The sequence below is a fragment of the Ceratotherium simum genome, chromosome 17 (genome assembly GCF_057802395.1).
Source record: "Ceratotherium simum simum isolate JZ-2026a chromosome 17, ASM5780239v1, whole genome shotgun sequence".
Lineage (NCBI taxonomy): Eukaryota > Metazoa > Chordata > Mammalia > Perissodactyla > Rhinocerotidae > Ceratotherium > Ceratotherium simum.
In genome coordinates, this window is record NC_141916.1 from 36,552,559 (window position 1) to 36,571,156 (window position 18,598).

The 18,598-nt window shown below is 36.3% G+C and overlaps 1 protein-coding gene across 1 annotated transcript in view; it reads left to right on the forward strand.

Annotated features, from left to right (window-relative positions):
- LMNTD1 (lamin tail domain containing 1) overlaps positions 1-18,096 on the forward strand; it is a 35,373-nt gene extending 17,277 nt beyond the window's left edge. The window contains exons 4-8 of the mRNA XM_087441977.1: positions 2,400-2,586; positions 3,140-3,259; positions 8,002-8,216; positions 8,785-8,950; positions 18,049-18,096. Coding sequence (XP_087298103.1) covers positions 2,400-2,586; positions 3,140-3,259; positions 8,002-8,216; positions 8,785-8,950; positions 18,049-18,096 — 736 coding nt within the window. The remainder of the gene's footprint in view (positions 1-2,399; positions 2,587-3,139; positions 3,260-8,001; positions 8,217-8,784; positions 8,951-18,048) is intronic.
- Positions 18,097-18,598: the final 502 nt, after the last annotated feature.

An 18,598-nucleotide genomic window follows, 5' to 3' on the forward strand; every position in this document is an offset into this window, starting at 1 on the left:
TCTCAGTCTAAGGCAGAAGTAGATGGTAGTGGATTGAGGAATGAAAAAGAGATGAAGAATTAGTGATCTAGTCTTTCCAAAAGCTTGGTTGTGATGGCAGTATGAAGTGGAAACTGGAGGAGGATGTTTTTTTTCTTTTTTAAGGTGGTAGCACTTCGAGGATATGTACATATTTGGAGGAAAGAGGCAGTCTAGAGGGAGAGATTGGTGTTAAAGGAGAACAGTGAACAGACTGAGACACTAAAGCCGCAGTAGGTGGTAACCAGAGGGTTTCACTTTAGGTGAGAGAATGGTCCCTCTTCCATTGCAATGAGGTGGGCTGGAACAGGGAAGAGGTAGGTGTGGGTGCGAGTGACCCTGTTTCTAAGTGGGAAGCAGGGAAATGCAATTCTCTCTGATGGCCCTATTTTCTTAGTGAGATCATTTGCTGAGAGTGAGGCTAGAAATTTGGGGTAGAGATTTGAATATTGCTGAGGGAATGACAGAAGGTGCTGGCTTGGCTTGTGAAGAACACAACTTGCTGCCAATTACTAAGGGAATCACCAAGGGCCCAGGGATAGTTGGAGACCACTCATTTATTTGGTGGCAGCAATCTGTGTGTGTGTGTGTGTGTGTGTGTGTGTGTTTGCGTATGGGGGTGTGTGTGTGTTCTAGCAGTGCTCAACCACCAGGGTATATACTAAACAATTTGAATGGTTGGATCAAACCTCTTTGAGATTTTGCTAGCTGAGTGAGACAGAAGAACAAGCACTACCATTTATTGAGTGACCTTGGATTTGGGAATTAATCTCTCTAAACCTTAGTTTCCTTGTCTGTAAAATGGGGCTAAAAATAGTATCTGTCTCACTGGGTTTTTGTGAGAATTAAATGAGATAATACAGTGTTCTTCATTTCTTTTATTGTGGGCTTCAATAAGAATATGGAGCCTTACTGTAAGAACTAAATGAGTTATCATAAGTCCACAATGCCTTTACCAAAATATTACAAAAATATTTGGGAACTTACATGTTTCTAAACTCAGAATTTGGGAGATTTTAGGAAAGTAATATGGTGACTAGAACATATATTACATAACACGCCATCAGGGCTTGGAGAAGTTTCCAAAATCAAACATTAATCTTTCCACAGCCAGGGGCCGGCCCCGTGGCTTAGTGGTTAAGTGTGCGCGCTCCGCTACTGGCGGCCCGGGGTTCGGATCCCGGGCACGCACCGACGCACCGCTTCTCTGGCCATGCTGAGGCCGCGTCCCACATACAGCAACTAGAAGGATGTGCAGCTATGACATACAACTATCTACTGGGGTTTTGGGGGAAAAAAAGGAGGAGGATTGGCAATAGATGTTAGCTCAGAGCCGGTCTTCCTCAGCAAAAAGAGGAGGATTAGCATGGAAGTTAGCTCAGGGCTGATCTTCCTCACAAAAAAAAAAAAAAAAAAGCCCAATGTTTAAAAGGAAAAAAAAAAATCTTTCCACAGGCAAACATATGAATATTCACATAAACCACGAATTAAAACTATAAATAGCCTCACCTCAGTTTCAGATCAGGTTTTTGTCATCAAAGGAATTTAGGTCAGATTTTGCTTCAAACGTGCTTTTTAAAAAGTTTTTGGTTTTTTCAGACCCTTTTGGATTTTGGAATAGTGGATATGAAATTGTATAGATATAGATATAGATATAGATATAGATATAGATATAGATATAATCTTTTTAAAGTGCCTGGCACATAATAAGTACTGGTTACTATTATTGGTAGGGATATATTTCATTTTTATAATGATGACCCTAACCCACCAAAAGCATTTCATGACATACCAATAGGTTGTGACTCATACTCTGAAAAATGCTGATATCTAAATGCTTAACCTAGCCCGTGCTGCATATTAAGCTCTCAACACATGCTAGAAGGAAAAAAAATACCATCTTATATTTGTATAATGTTTTAACTTTGCAGAATTCTTTTAAGCACATAGCTGCTATTAATCTTCCCAGTAACTTTATCAGAATTAAACTAAATTCTGTAAGTTGAATTAAACTAAATTCAACTTTCCTCTTGACCTACTGAGGGTTTCATGTCTCAATGGTGTTATGATGAATAGTAGGAAATTTAAATAATGATAATCACACCTTCCTATGGCATTATTCCTTGACATCTAAAGCACTTTTTAAGTTTTCTTTAATTATTTTATGTGAAATAGATCATTTTATTTCACAGATAAACAGAACTAAGAGATCAAGCCATTTGTCTTAGGTTACAAAAGACACTATTTCTACATAGAATTTGTCCAATAGAATATACACCTTAGGAACAACTTCCAAAGAATATTTATTATTCAGTTCTTAAAGTGATGTAAAAACACGCTTCTCTGAAGTCACCTTATAATCCTAGTGTTTTATTTTCTAGTGCTCTGGGAGACATTAAAATAGCTGAAGTGAATGTCAAGGGTTTATTCGTGAAGTTCGTTAACTCTTCCCTTGACAAAGAAGTGGATGTTGGAGATCATATTCTCCAGCAAAACGTGAATGGACAAGTAATCTCTTTGTACCGTTTCCTTCCAAATATCATACTGCAAGCCAATTCCACAGTAACGGTGAGTATAAGATAGAAATACTATGAACTAGAGTTGTGCAGGAAGAACTCATTTACCCAGTCAGACTGCAGCTCGGGACCGGTGGTCTCATCATCACTCAATCTCCATGTCAAAGGTAATTTTTTGTTGGTGGTGGTTGATTGTGCCACTGTGCATCTCTGGATGTAAATTGATACCCACAATTAAATTTCCATAGTTTTCTTCAATTGACTGTCCAATACTTTTTGTTTTTATGATTTAACTATTAAAACGAAATACTTAAGTTCCTAAAACTAAGCAAACATAGTGCTTATAAGAAGAGTAAAGAAAAGTGATTGTTTGCTTTAAGAACAGGTAATTAGCTGATGCTGGAGGCTTTCCCCTCTTGCTGATACTTTCCTTTAAATCACGTACAGTGGCTGTTCAGTGTTACACAGTTTGACATTATATATTATACAGTTATTATATTTTAAAACCTCATCTGTTCAGAAAGATACATTGCAATCACCCTCTGACATTTACAAAACTATGTTAACACCAATGGCATTGTCATTAACAAACTATTTTCTTACAGGTGTGGGCAGCAGCATCTGAAGCAAAGCATCAGCCGCCATCAGATTTTCTTTGGAAGGAACAAAACAAGTTTACAACAAGCCCGAATTGTACAACAATCCTGTGCAAACCTAATGGTGAAGTCAGTGTCCAGTTCTTAACAATAGTTTTTAAAAGATTGGATAGCTCTCCTTATATTCTCCTTCTCCTCTTAGCTCACTCAATTACTTTTCCCTCCTTAAAAGCTTGGATAGAACCATCACTAACTGTCATAACACGTCAGGCAAATCAACAGCACCTCTTCCCAGTGCCAAAGAGCTGCTTACAATTTGGTGAAAATCATTTTGATAGCCCATATTTCTAAGAAGCTATTTCAAATTTCAGAGTCAAGGATGGATTTTATTTATGGTATTTAGCGTGAAGAGCAGGATAAGAAAGGATGGAACTACATACAGGCCTTTTCTTTTCATTTATTCAGTTCTCAAACATTTGTTGAGATTCTCCTCTATTCTAAGGGCTGCAATAGTGTCTGGAATATAACGTAGAGTAAGACATGAAATCTGCTCTCAAGGGACTAATATTCTTTTTTTTTTTTTTTTTTTTTGGGTGGCGGGGAGGAAGATCAGCCCTGAGCTAAGAGCCATGCCAATCCTCTTCTTTTTGCTGAGGAAGACCGGCCCTGAGCTAACATCTATTGCCAATCTTCCTCCTCATTTTCCCTTTTTCTCCCCAAAGCCCCAGTGGATAGTTGTATGTCGTAGTTGCACATCCTTCTACCTGCTGTATGTGGGACGCCGCCTCAGCATGGCCAGACAAGAGGTGCGTTGGTGCGCGCCCAGGATCCAAACCCGGGCTGCCAGTAACGAAGTGCCCGCACCCAACCACCAAGCCACGGGGCCTGCCCCGGGACTAATATTCTAGTGAAAAAACCTACGCTCTAATTTATAATGACTATACTTTATTCACTATAAAATTAAGTGTATTAGTAATAACGTTGTTTAACTCATTCCCAATATTTGATAATTTTATATTTTCACTCTACTTTTTTCTCGCTATGACATTAGCATAATATATGCCCAAAGACACACAAGTAAAATTTAAAGGTATCTCTTTTTACAACAAAAAAGTTACTCCTTTTTCAAAATCATCCTTTAGATTTTTCTTAACGATCTGCCTTTTTTCCTCACCCCTAGTCTAACTTACTATGTCATACAACTACTAATCCACACGATATGATGATCGGAATCGACTTACGAGTTTCTTTCTTGCTCCGTTATACCTGATGCTTAGACTGACTATTCCTTTAGAATAGACTTGCTAATTTATTAAGAGCCACCATTTAGTGTCTTTCTGTGAGAACAAGCAGTTGTCGCCAGATGGAGCGAACCCTCGCTAGATGTGATGTTTGCAGCCTTCTCTCGTTCACCCTTAGATATTTTTGTGGGGTCAAACTGAATTTTATAATACTTCCAATAATTTTCACTGATGAGGAAAATAAGGCTATGCAATCTCAGTTATTTACTCGGCCTCATAAGAAATCACTAGCAAAACCCAGATTAGGATGAAGGCATTCTCGTTTCAGACCTTTCATCACGTTTATCCCTCTGCAAACACGTTTGGGGTTTCTACTTCGTATGAACACTGTTCCAGGCACTGAGTGTTTTACCAGACAGACCAGGTCCCTAAGCTCCTGGAATGCACATTTTAGTAAATTGTCATTTTCTACAACTGAATTAGACTTTGTACTTAGACTGCTCCTTTTACTGAGTGGTTTGAGCTACTTTGAACAGATAGGATCAGACCATTTCTGCTGGGTGATGTAAATACAAATAACTGTTTGCCAGTGAAAGATTGAGCCTGATTGATTGACTTGTATGGAAATATTTACATATATTTAGTATCTGCCAAGCATTGTGCTAGTTGCTGGAGGAAAGAGCAAAAATATTGCCTGGTTTTTGTCCTCAGGAAACTCAGAGTCTAGCCATAGAAATTGGTATGTAACAATAAATAATTGCATTACAATGAAACAATGCTTTCATAGCAGTGTGTTCACAGAGCATGGCAGCCAGGTTAGAGATATCAACTTTGTAAAGGAGAACATCAAGAAAAGCATTAGAGGAGAAAACACTTGTCCAGAGTCTGCAGCAGGATGAGAGAGAGTTCACCCACTTGACCTGAACCGTAGTGGTCTTGCCCCTTTCCTCCTCCCTAATTCACCACTCCCCATGCTTTTCCATGCCCTCTTCTCTAACCACACTGGCCTTCTTTTACTTGTTTTGCTATCCAGTATTTGATTGCTCTTTCAAGCCACAGGGCCTTTGCACATGGTCTTGCCTTTCCATAGACTCTCTTTCCTCCCCTTTTTACCTATTAAATCCTGCTCATCTTTCAGACCTCAGCCCAAGCCTTTCTTTTTGTGAGGTCACATGCTCCTGGAATTCCCACCTCATGGTAAAGCACTTAGCATTATTTAATTCAAATAGAAAATATTTCCATTAAATACACTGAAATGTGACTTTAAGTCAACCTAAAACCATATATAAGCACAGAGTTTTTTTTTTTAACAAATTCATTTCTGCTCTCACCTCAATAATACTGGATCTCACTATCTGCAATTGCTAGATAGATTTTCCTTGAAAAGATAGGTTGCTACATTCCCATAGACATGCTGAAACACAGACAGACCCAAGGTTTCATCATGACCCTGGAATTGCTTTCTATTTGTGTAGCTTGTATATAGAAAATAACCCATATCTCGTGGAAAAAGTTACAGAGCCTGCAGTCTTCTGCTTAAAATAACAGCCACCCATACAGATTAGAATAGCTCCTGTTTCTGGACTTGAATAATACTTTTTTTTAAGACATGGCAGGGGCTGGCCCATGGCGCAAGCGGTTAAGTGCGTGTGCTCCGCTGCAGCAACCTGGGATTCACCGGTTCAGATCCTGGGTGCACACCGACGCACCACTTGTCAGGCCATGCTGTGGTGGCATCCTATATAAAGTGGAGGAACATGGGCATGGATGTTAGCCCAGGGCCAGTCTTCCTCAGCAAAAAAAAAAAAAAAAAGAGGAGGATTGGCAGATGTTAGCTTAGGGCTGATCTTCCTCACAAAAAAAAAAAAAAAGACATGGCAAACAGAAGTTACATTATGGGTCATCAAAAAAAAAAACTCTAAAATAAAGTATGGCAGACTGCTTTTTGAGTCATCACTAACATGTCAACAGTTAATATTCAATGCACCTACAAATCTGATGGTGTAATATAAAGGTGGATTTAGTCCTGCTGTGCCATGAGTTAACTATGTCATCTTTATTCTGTTTTCTAATATGTAACATAAGAGATTATACAGTAAAATCACTAAGATTCTATGTGTCTATAGATTTTTAAATAGGGCTAGATGTTTTTCACCAGTCACATCGTTGTCCTATAGGATTTGTAGCCTCTGTAGCGTACGTCGAAAAATTAATAGGCATCTTATATTTATTCAACACCTGGTACTTTCCCAATACATTGTTTGGCATTAGAGATTCAGATACAGAACAGACCGCTCCCATGCTGTAGGAACTCATTGAAGAGCTGTTTATATGTACCTTATCTCATTAGAGTCTCAGTGTTGTTTAAGTATTTTACAAAGGAAGAAAATGGGGCTTGGAAAGTTAAATGGCTTGCTCAAGGTCACATGATTAGTTAAATGGCAGAAATAAAATGAAACCAGATATTCTAACTCCAAGAATTTTTCTATTGTACTAAAGACAAGGTTCATGTGGCCAACATTCCAGAGGTGAAATTAAAACTATATCATTTTACTTTGTCACATTATCATTGTCATTGTCATCAAATATTTTTTAGTCCCTATAGTACAGGGGGAGAAATAAAATATTGCTCTTGTCTAGGAAAGGCTTACAATCTAATCGAGGGAGATTGTACTAAAAGGATCATGAACATATTTTCAACACGAATATCTATATTTGAGTCACTAAAAGAGGAGAATCCCTAACTGATGATCTGAAGCAAAAGTGGGGTTTTCCTGCTGTGATCCATGAAATTGAACTTTATTTTTTAGGATTTTTTCTTTCTTCTTCCACCGTAGGCCTAGCCTAGCTGAACTTGCCTAATGTTGCCTTTACATCTATTTAATTTGTCAAGCCAAGCAGAGGGTTTTTCAATGATTACAACATAAACTCCAAACCTCTAATTTTATAAACTAAAAACAGATCACAAGAACAAGTAGACTCTTAGGGCACACTGTGGTGCTTAATTTTCTCATGTTGAACAAAGACGTAATTGTTAGTCCCTACACATGATTTTCCTGATTAATTTTTGCCCATATATGTTATGCACATGCCATATAGACAAGAAACCAAAACGAACTCCAGTTTTAGTGGTCATGGGTCTCCTTACTAGTCCCACCTAGGATTCTAGCCTGGAGAACGTGGTTTCTTCTCCTTGTCTCTAGATCTACTGCCAATTTCCCCATCTCAAATAAGACATATGTATATAACACAGTGTCTTACATATTTAAAATTTTAATTTATTAATATTACAACTACTTTTTACACAGTTCTTCATGTTATAAAATTCAGTAGCTTAACTGAATCTCACAAAACCCTCGTACAGCGATTCCCCACTTCCACCTTCCCCATCTTACATACGAGGACAGCCCAAGAGAGTAAGTGACTAACCTACCTGAGCTTGCAATTGTCAGAATTGGAAGCTAAGACCAGGCTGTCTAACTGCATCCTCATTGTGTGTTTCACTAATCCATACACAGTAGGTAAGTGACATTATACAGTTTGATTTTGAAGTTTTATTGCAATAAGCCTATGACATTTAAAAAAATCTAACTCCAACACTATTCAATATTAATGAATCATTTTGGTTAGGCCATTGCCTGGTACACTCCGATTCACTGGAAGCAAGCGTTGGAGAAATTAGAGACTGACATTGAATTTGACAGATGCTCAGTAGTAAGTCCAGCGTCTCGAAGGCACATGTTTCATTGGCACGAAGTTATGACTACAGCTAAAGAAGAACAAGATCAGTCTAAGAAAGGTATCTCAAAATGTCAGATGGAACCAGCTCAAGCTTTTCTTAAGAGGTAAAAGTCACTTGATTTTTTTTTTAATTGAATCCTCACAATTAGTAACTAAGCAGGTAGGAATGACTGGGTGACAAGTAGATATGTGATGACTACATAAATCAATAATGACCAAAAAAATCCTATTTTGAAGAGGACCATAAAAACCATCATATATTCATAAGCAGAGTTACACTTATGGGACAATAAAGGCTGGTGATTTCTGCTGGGCGATATCGAGACCCCTCTGGCCATTTCACTTCTCGATGACACTGCTGTTAGAGGCAAGGCTGGGGAAAGGCAAAGAGATGAAGTTATGTCTTCAGCAGTGCTCAGGTGGAGGGAGAAAGGCATCATCTAGAAATTTTATCTTGGATCAATTGCTGATGTGGCTGGAGGTGCAGAATTTATGTCATTCATGTGTAGGCAAATGCCTCTGATGTTGTGATAAAAGTGCTGCTCACAAGCTCTAGAAAAGCCATATTCTCTGGTCTTGAAACATGCTTTCACTTTGATTGAGCCTTCATTACTAATGCCACCGCATAAAATGCTTTATGGGTTCAATTTGGGCTTAATTTTTCTTTTACAGAGAAAAAGAAATGCCACCAACACTTTTCCCCAATCGCAGCCCTTGGTGTCACAGTCCTGATGTCCCTGCACATCCCTACTGTTCTCTGATTGAGCCTCATAATACCAGCATGGCTGGAAGCAGCTTAGATAGACAGCCCAGGCGTCAGTCAGCCAGGCCTAATCCAGTGCAGGTAAGTCAAAGGGATATTTATTCCAGTGAAGAGTAAGGTGGATGTGTGGATGTGTGTTGAGAACTGGCGAAAAGTTGGTAAGTGGTAAAATTCGCTAAGTATTAAAAACTATACATATCCTCAAGGATAGACGGCTCATAAAGCAAGTATTACAAGCCATTTGCTTACATGTGCTTTAGCACAGTGTCTTTTGCTGGTCTTGATAAGTATCTATTGAATGAATCAATGAATCAAAAGAACAGTGTGGCCAGCAAGAGAACATAGGATTCTTGAAGTCTGGTCAAAAGTACATTTTGTTCTTCACCAGGCAGAAAAAACTGGTCCTACAAGTTATGCTGTGCTAAAAAATATCCATCTTTTCCAAACACACTCAAATATTAATCCCAAATTCTTATTCTTTTTCAACCAGAATTTTCTTATTTAGGTCCTCTAAATAAAGCTTTTAGAGTTGGTGTTATTAACCCAGGATCTGTGAATGGATTTCAAGAAGTCCATGTATCTGCGAAATTTGGTGCAAAAAATGTATGCCTCTATGATGTTTTCTGGGAAGAGAGTCCATGAGGTTTATCAGATGCCCCCAAATGTTTAAGAAGAACTGATTAGAAGACCACAATGCCAGATCCTAAGCTGTGGAGAAAGTCTGTTGCATTTAACAGCTATATCCTGGTGAAGTTATAATGATTTGCAAACTTTTATTTAGCAGAGAGATGCTTTTTTAAACAAAATCTTGGGCAGAATCCCGATATAGAAAATGGATAAAAGCAAACCTGTCCAAGTTGAAGAGAAGGTAGCGATTCCCACTGCCCATTACCCCTTCTTTTTCTTCCCTCCTTCCCTGTGATCTTTGAGGCACCTCTCTGGAATCACAGGATTCTGTACACAACAGTATGAGAACAACTGTGCTAGTATGCTAACACATCACTGGGAAATAGTACCCCCAAAATAATACCTTTTAGAAGCAGAATGATGGAAATTTTGTGAAGTCCTAAATATATTATTCCACTTCATAAAATTAAGTACCCTATATCTTTGTGCCAGAGTTACTTCATCTGTAAAGTAAGAGATCTGGTTCTGGGGCTGGCCCGGTGGCACAGCCCACACTTCTCCGGCGGCCCAGGGTTTGCAGGTTCGGATTCCGGGAGCACACCGACTCACTGCTTGTCAAGCCACGCTGTGGCAGCGTCCCATATAAAGTAGAGGAAGATGGGCAGGGCCAATCTTCCCCACAAAAAAAAAAAAGAGAGAGAGAGAGATCTGGTTCTGAAATTTAAAGCGTTCTTTCAGCAATAAGTTTTATTTACGAAAATATGTATTATATATATATGTAATATATTATTTTCTATATACACACACACACACCCTTAGTACTTTATGACTTAGATTTGAGACTCTCAAGAAGTACGTTAATTTATGTTTTTCTCCAATTAATGGTAGCCTTCACTATTTTACTCATTTTGAACAACTTGTTTTCCAAAGAAATTTGATTTTGAATTTTCTTGATTTACCTTTCTAGAGTGGTAGCAACTCTCCTTAATTATTCAAAAATTTTCACTATTCAACACAAAACATTTCACTGTATGTGTATATTCTGTAATAGTAATTCAAAAAGATAGTTGCTTTGATATCTTTAGGGCCTCTGTTCATCATTATATACCTGTTTAATTTTCTATTCATTAAATTTTGAATATGAGCATTTATACATCAGAATTGTAAGAGCTTTTCTTTGATTTCGATCACAAAAGATGGCCACAAAGAGACAGATGTTATGAATGATTAGAGGATGATTGATTGGACAACAGAAATCTCTGAATCACCAGTTCATTTCCTTGAAAGAATGTGTAACGTGATTCTTCAAGGGAAAGTTACCTAGTTTATTAATTATCCAGTTTCTTTTTAATTTGCCTCCCATGGGATTATTTGCTATCATTAGCACACTCCTTAATAACTGACAAAGAAAAAAAGAGATAAAACAAAAATTCATCAATTTTACTCATAGTTTCTTCAGTCTTGCTCCTTTCTCCCTACACTAATAAATAGGCTAGTTTGCTGAGTTACAGAAGAAAGAGTCTTAGTTGCATGTGACTCTTCTATCTGGAAACAATTGCCTTGTTTTTAACTGTGCCTCCCAAATATGTTATAGAGGAGCCTCGGGACTAACAATTAAGATAATTTTAAAGAAACATCTACACCTCGTATGCCTAATTTATACCAAGCACATTTTGTTTTTTAAAACATGTTAAAATACAGAAAGTATAGAGGATAATGTTAAAAGTATCCACATGCTAATCATTCAAGATTAATGCATGCTAATATTTTGTCATATTGCTTCACATTACCAAGAAAAGCCCCATAAATTTGAAATCCCCTTGGATCTTCTTTCCAGTTTTGACATGAAACTGGAATAAATAATTCTGGTTCTCATTTTCATACTTTAATTACATATATATGGATCCATAAAGTATATACAGTATAATTGATGTGTTTTTAATTTATACAAGTGGCACTAAGCACAGTGCATGACACACAATAGTTGTTTAATACATGTTTGATGAGGACAGACAGAAAAGATTTTAAAGCAGGCATCTCATAGAGTTAGACATGTGTCTTAAAGAGGATTTTGGAAGCAATGTTGAAAATGAAGTGGAATGAAAAAATTCCAAAATCTAGGAGGAAAGAAAGAAGGAAGGAAAGAATAGGAGAGGAGGAAAAAAAGAACAAAGCAGATTAGAAAAAGAGATTGGGGACAAGCAGGTCTTGTAGAGTTGTAATTTGAGTCCCAAAAGAACAGGAGAGAGAGATTGGGACAGAAGTAATATTTAAAGAAATAATAACAAAAATTCTCAAAAATTAAAAGACATCAAGCCACAGAATCAAGAAGAATAAATCACAAACAGCACAAATTCAAAGAAACCACACCTTTATGTGGTTTCATATAATAATATAATATATATAATGTACAATATATAATATAATAATATTGTATTTCGTATATGATATTATAATAAAAGTTCAGAAAACCAAATAATGGAAGTCAGAAGACAATGGAATAATATCTTCAGTGTGCTAATGTGCTAACAGAACTACCATCCTAGAGTTCTATACCAAGCAAAAATATACTTCAAAAGTGAAGGTGAAACAAAGAGATTTTCAGGCAAAGAAAAACTGAGAGAATTCATCAACAGCAAACCCACACTAAGGAAATACTTCAAGTAGAAAGAAAATGATCCTAGAAGGATGCACAGAGATGCAGCAAGAAGTGAAAAAAAATGCAGAGGCAAAACATAGGTAAACATAAATGAATATTCACTATACAAAACAGTACTAATATTACCTCGTAGGGTTTTAAATTTATGTAGAATTAAATACATGACAACTGTATTAGTTTCCCAGGGCTACTGTAACAAAGTACCACAAACCTGGTGTCTTAAAACAACAGAAATTTATTCTGTCACAGTTTTGGAGACTAGAAATCTGAAATCAAGGTGTCAGCAGGGCCCAGGTCAGAAGGCTTTAGGGGATCACCCTTCCTTGCCTCTTCCCAGCTTCTGGTGGTTGCCTGCATTCCTTGGTGCTCCTTGGCTTGTAGATGCATCACTCTAATCTCTTCTCCCATCTTCACATGGCCTTCTCTCCTATGTATCTGTGTCCATATTTGCCTCTTCTTATAAGGACACCACTCATTGGATTAGGGCCTACCTTAGTCTAGTATGACCTCATCTTAACTTGATTACATCTGCAAAGACCCAATTTCCAAATAAGGTCATATTCACAGGTTCAAGGGGTTAGGACTTCAACATATATTTTGGGGGTACACAATTTAATCCATAACAACAGCAATAGCACTAAAGTTGAGGAATAGTAAAGGGAGTTAAAGTACTCTAAATTCCATTATTTGTCCAATATGTTGTAAAAGTAACAATTTATGTTAGATTCTAGTAAATCAAGAATGCATGTTGGAATCTAGGATAGACACTAAAAGAATAGTATATAAATGTCATTCTTGTGACATGATGTAATGTCATACTTTCATGATCATCCTGTAAAAATATATTCTATTTTCAATGTGATCTTCTTTGATACATGGGTTATTTGGGGATAATATATCACAAACAAAGTGGGTGTATTTCAGGAATGCAAAGTTGGTTCAGGCTTTGAAAATTAATCAACTAACCTTATCATCTTAGAATAAAGAGAAAAATTATATAACCATCTCAATAGATAAAGAAAAAGCATTTGATAAACTTTAATACCCAAGCATGAAGAGAGAACCTTAGAAAACTAGGATTAGAATTTCCTTAATCTGACAAATAATAGTATCTACAAAAATCCTAAAGCAAACTATCATACTTAATGGGAAAGTAATGGAAGTTTTCCCCTTGATATCCAGATCAAGATAAGAATTCTCTTTATGATGACTTCTATTCAGCATAGCATTGTACTAGAAGTCTGAATGCAATAAGGAAAGAAAAATCGTTACCCCATAATCCAGCAACTCCATTCCCAGGAATTATATATGCCTAATAGATATATACATACGTGCACCAAAAGACAAATATGATAACAATCATAGCAACTGTATTTGTAATAGCCAAAAACTAGAAACAATCCAATTGTTCATCAACAACATAATGGATAAATAAATTATGATATGTTAATACAATCCCATAAGCAATGAAAATGAATAAACTACTGCTACCTGCAATAACATCAATGAATCTCATAAGCGTAATATTGAGCAAAAGATGCCAGACAAAACAGAATGCATATTGTATGATTCCATTTATGTAAAATTCAAAAACAAACAAAACTAAACCATGGTATTAAAGGTCACAATAGTAGTTATCTCCAGGAGAAGGAATGGAATAGTACTTGGAGGTTACACAAAAACTGCTTCTAGAATACTAATGATGTTCCATTTCTTGATCTGAGTGGTGTTTACATGAGTCACTGTTTTATTATGCTGTGCAATTATGACTCGTGAACTTTTATGCATGAATATTGTACCTAAATAAAAGTTTATTTTTAGAAACTAGATGACAAAAAAAGGAAAATTAGAAAGCGAAGAAAGCACAGTTACAGTAATGAGCACTGACAGCTTATACCTTGACAAGGAAGGAAAAAGAAAACCTAAAAAAATAGATTGACGAACTCAGAGTGAATATTAACAATACGAGACTTACATGGTGTAGGAGAAAAATAGTCGTCTGAAATAAGTCTAAGCCTATCATTATACTGCAATGTATTGGGAATTCATTTTAATATAGTTCATTGTAGCTCAGTCATTTCCAGGAGCATCTCATGGCAGAAATGGCTAATCACTGACCCCTGAAATCATTGTTACTTTAGATGCAAGACTCACAGGTCCAGGGAGATCTAGACACACAGCCACCAAGAATAAAGCCTGTTTTTCTCAGTCTCTGCTGCAGCTAGGCAGGACCATGAGTCTGCATTCTGTGTAATAGAACGTGCACAGAAATCGTGTATGCAACATCTGGATCACGCCCTTGGAGTGTGCGCTCCCCTGTGTCTCCACCCGGCCATGATAACAGGGCTGGAGCTGTCATCTTTCAACTCAGAGATAAAGCCAAATGTTGAGGGTGGAAAAGCCATCCTAAATGCCATGTATTGGCGCATCTCCAGACTGTTAAGTGAGAGAGAAATAATCTTGTTTAAGCTGTTAAGTTGTGTTTGAACCAGATGGCCCACATAGGATCATTACCATTTAGTTTCACTTAATAGGCTACTGGTTATAAAGAAAACAAAAATCTCAGCTAGACAGGACATTTTAAGACAATTACATAAATTTGAATATAGAATGAATATTAGATATTGATGAGCCATTGTTCTTTCTTTATTGTGTTGTGGTTATAGATTCATATAGAAATCTTTACTTAATTTCTAATGGTTTGGTGACATAAGCATAGACAGATACAAATATGGCAAAATATTAATTATTGAATCTAGGTGATAGGTCTTGGTTATATTATTCTTTCATATTTTCTGTATGTTTGAAATTTTTCGCAATAAAAATTTGAAAAAATAAAATAAACAAGAAAGACATTTTTGATAGAATGTAGTAACAACTTGGAGCTATTAGAGCACAGAGGCAAGGCACTGACCACAGCCTAAAGAGTAGCTCTTGGAAGGCTAAAGACCCGTTAACAAAGCGGATGCATTTGCATTGTGTTGGCACTATTGTTCCTAGACCTGGAGAGAATGTGCTTTCCTCTTGCTGTGATTAGCTTACAGACTGTGGACAATTTTGTCAGTCGTCTTCTGCAACCCAAGTTAAATAGCAGAAACTAATCTGAAGATAGTATCCTACAGACATTATTTTAAGCTAACAGTGTAGGTGTGTGCAGTGTTGAATGCACTTTATTTGCATACTGTCTAATACACTTTGCCTATCATCTGTGATCCATGTTGCACACGAAGTGGGATTCATTTTAATTGTGGATTCTACAGCTGCTACTGTCTTCCATACAAATGTTATTACAGTAATAATAATAATAATGTTTCTTTGTTTCTGACGGTTGCAAAGCCACACTATAAAAGCCAATCTGTTGAAAAATAAATGAAACTAGAACATAGATAAGATTATGCAGGAATGAAACATTTAAAATCTCATCAATGTAAGCTCTACATTAAGATCACATGTATGGAATTCTAGTTTAGTTGGGCTGTGGGCATTACTCATTATAGTTCAATAGATCTGGCTTATATATCCTGGGATCAAAGTATTTTTTTCCCATGAGAACATGCTTCCAATGCATTATGGTAACAAAGGAAAAAAATACAAGTTTGGAATAAATTTTCTTTACATATCTTCCATATTAGTATCTGTTCTATTTATTGATGTTTATGCCTGTATTGCATTGTTTAAATTTATCAGATTAAGAATTTGGAATGTTGAATGTCACATCTCTATGACTGGGCAGATTTTCAGTTAATATTATATACATATATTTATATATATATGACAGTATTAGTCAATAATATAACTAGAAATTGTATGAATTGATATATGGAAATTTTTAAACAAATAATCTGACTATCCTATAGAATAGAAAAGGTCAATTACTTGGACCTCTTACAATCAGACTGAGTGGAAAATAATTACTTGAAGGAACACTGCAAACTGTCAAATGTTTCTGTCCATTTTTTGTTATCAAATAATAACATAAAAAATTAGGAACTTTTTTATAAATGAAAATTACATTACATCATGTATTCAAGGGTAATGATTTTTCTCTTCTGTTGCTTGCTCTCAAAAAATTTAGATTGTAGTATTACCATATTTCTGTAGAATTTTTTTTAAAAGAATAGACAAGTGAGAATCAGTTATATGTCTCATCTTACAGCTGAAATAAAGGTTTCTTTAATGGATGTACAAAGAATTCCAAGATATTAGTCCTAATAACAGAATGGGGAAAGGGGCAAGGGTAACTTTATGACTACGTCTTTTATTTCAAAACATTTCAAGATTACAAAATACAAGTATTTTTAATTAATTGCCCTGTAGTTATGAAAGATTATAATCTCATTTATGGAAATATATGTCGTTAATGATCCATTTCTTCACACAAGTGAGAAACACTCTTTCACAAAGTCAGAATATTCGGATTCAAGTTATCAGGTGCTGAAGGATTCAGGCTCAAATAACCCAAGAAATTGCCATCACCCACCGAAATTGAAACAAACAACACTACTACTAATAATCCTGTCATTAAATTTCAAGAAATTATAGATGGGAATTTTTAATAAATGTTTTCCCATTTACTAAATACAGTAAGTTTAGTAACTTCCCATTTACTAAAATACAGTACTTTGTTTGCTAAAGAACAACCTTTCAGGGTGAAACTCAAAATCTTCATCCTCAGGCTAGTCAGTCTGGAAGAACATACATAAAATATTTACAAGGTCTGTTGCATGCCAACAAATCACTCCAGAAGATGAGCAGTGATGAGCTAGATTCTTCTTATATCTAAGCCACTGCCTATGGTAAGGAAAATATCTTAGAAGCCTATTTATATTACAGGTTCATAACTTTCTATTCAGAAAGTTTACACTGCGATGTGCCAAATAGCATCTTGATACATTGGATTCAGAAACCTATTAGCGGCTAAGAGAATCATTGTGTTAAACAGAAACAGCCTGCATTTTTGTTAATCTTCCTTGCAGATCACATTTTCACATCCAGCTTCTGGATATTGTTTCTTTGTAATCAAATACTGGCAATTTAACTTGATAAATTCTTCTTCTGAGCTTGCAGAAGAAAAGAAAGGGTTAGGTATAACAGAGGAGCTTTTCCCGTAGTTGTTTTTTCTGGAAGAGCTCATTGTTGTCTTTGCCTAAAATATTATTTTGCTTTCTTATCTTTTATTTTACAGGAATGAAAGAACATCCCATCTCTGGGCTAGAAGTAATTTGTACTTGAGATCACTCGATTCATCACTATTTCAATTTGATAACACTAGTTTTCTATTTAGAAATTGTATTTAAACAAAGTGACTTTCAATCCCCGCTTAAGTAGATGGAAATGAGGGAGGCCACCATATCTGTCACCTCATTCATCACCACGGTGGAGTTGGCTAAAGTGGCAGCTAGGCAGCATCTGCTTCAGTCCACACATCTCCTCTTGCATCCCTCCTAATACAACCTGACTCCTGTACCTCCCTCCACCAGCTACTTCAGCATTAGGGCAGCTGTAAGTGTAGAAAGGAGAAAGCATTTGAGGAATTTTACGGGCTGGTAAAATTACTCTGCAACCTCAGTTTTTAAATATATATCTTCCAGATGGATATTTCCTCTCTGAAAGTCTTCATTAAATATGGCTTGAAATATATGGTTCCTTTTAAAATGCTTCATTGAAAACTTGGACTTCATAATCAAATAATACTTTTCAAGTGGTTTTTAAACCATTTGGTTCAAGATACCTTAAATACTGTCCTTAAACCTTAGATTTCTTCTTCAAATGAAAGAAAATCCTTCTGTGGTTAGTTTATTCCAAGATTTGTTTTAATGTGGAAAATCAGTGCTTGGAATATTGGACTGAATTCCTCCCCATCCCCCCAACCCTCTTTTGTTGGGAGTTTGCAGGGACCAGGAAAAACAAGACATCTCAGTTACAAAAGCAATAGGCAAACTCAACCATTGAAGGTAAGTAACTATTACAAATTTGCCTTCTCTGCAGAAAAATAATGACTAAAATAATTTGCAGATATATTTTTAAGAGCTGTCCTAACATGGATTGTTCTCACATATCCCGTAGTCATTAATTTTCTGTTAAATATTTATGTTGCTTTTGGAGCCATCAGTTTTTGCCTTCTCTGTTGTATGATAAACTTTCTAAGAATGGGAAACAAGGAAATACCACATCTTTACTTTTTGCCCTATATCCTCATCCTATCCTTGTTGATGGATGAGTAAGAGCGATTGAAAACCAGAGTCATTTCAAATACTCAAAAAACAATTCTGCAAATATACTAATCTATTTTAACTGCTATGAGCAACAGATTGTTAATAGTATAGCAGAAATTATTCTGGCTAAAGAGACTGCAGAAGCTCTGTAGTTATGTATCTTTTAAATGGCGATGAAAGGGAAGATTAGGAAGCCTGGCCTCTGCTATTCAGTTGATAAAT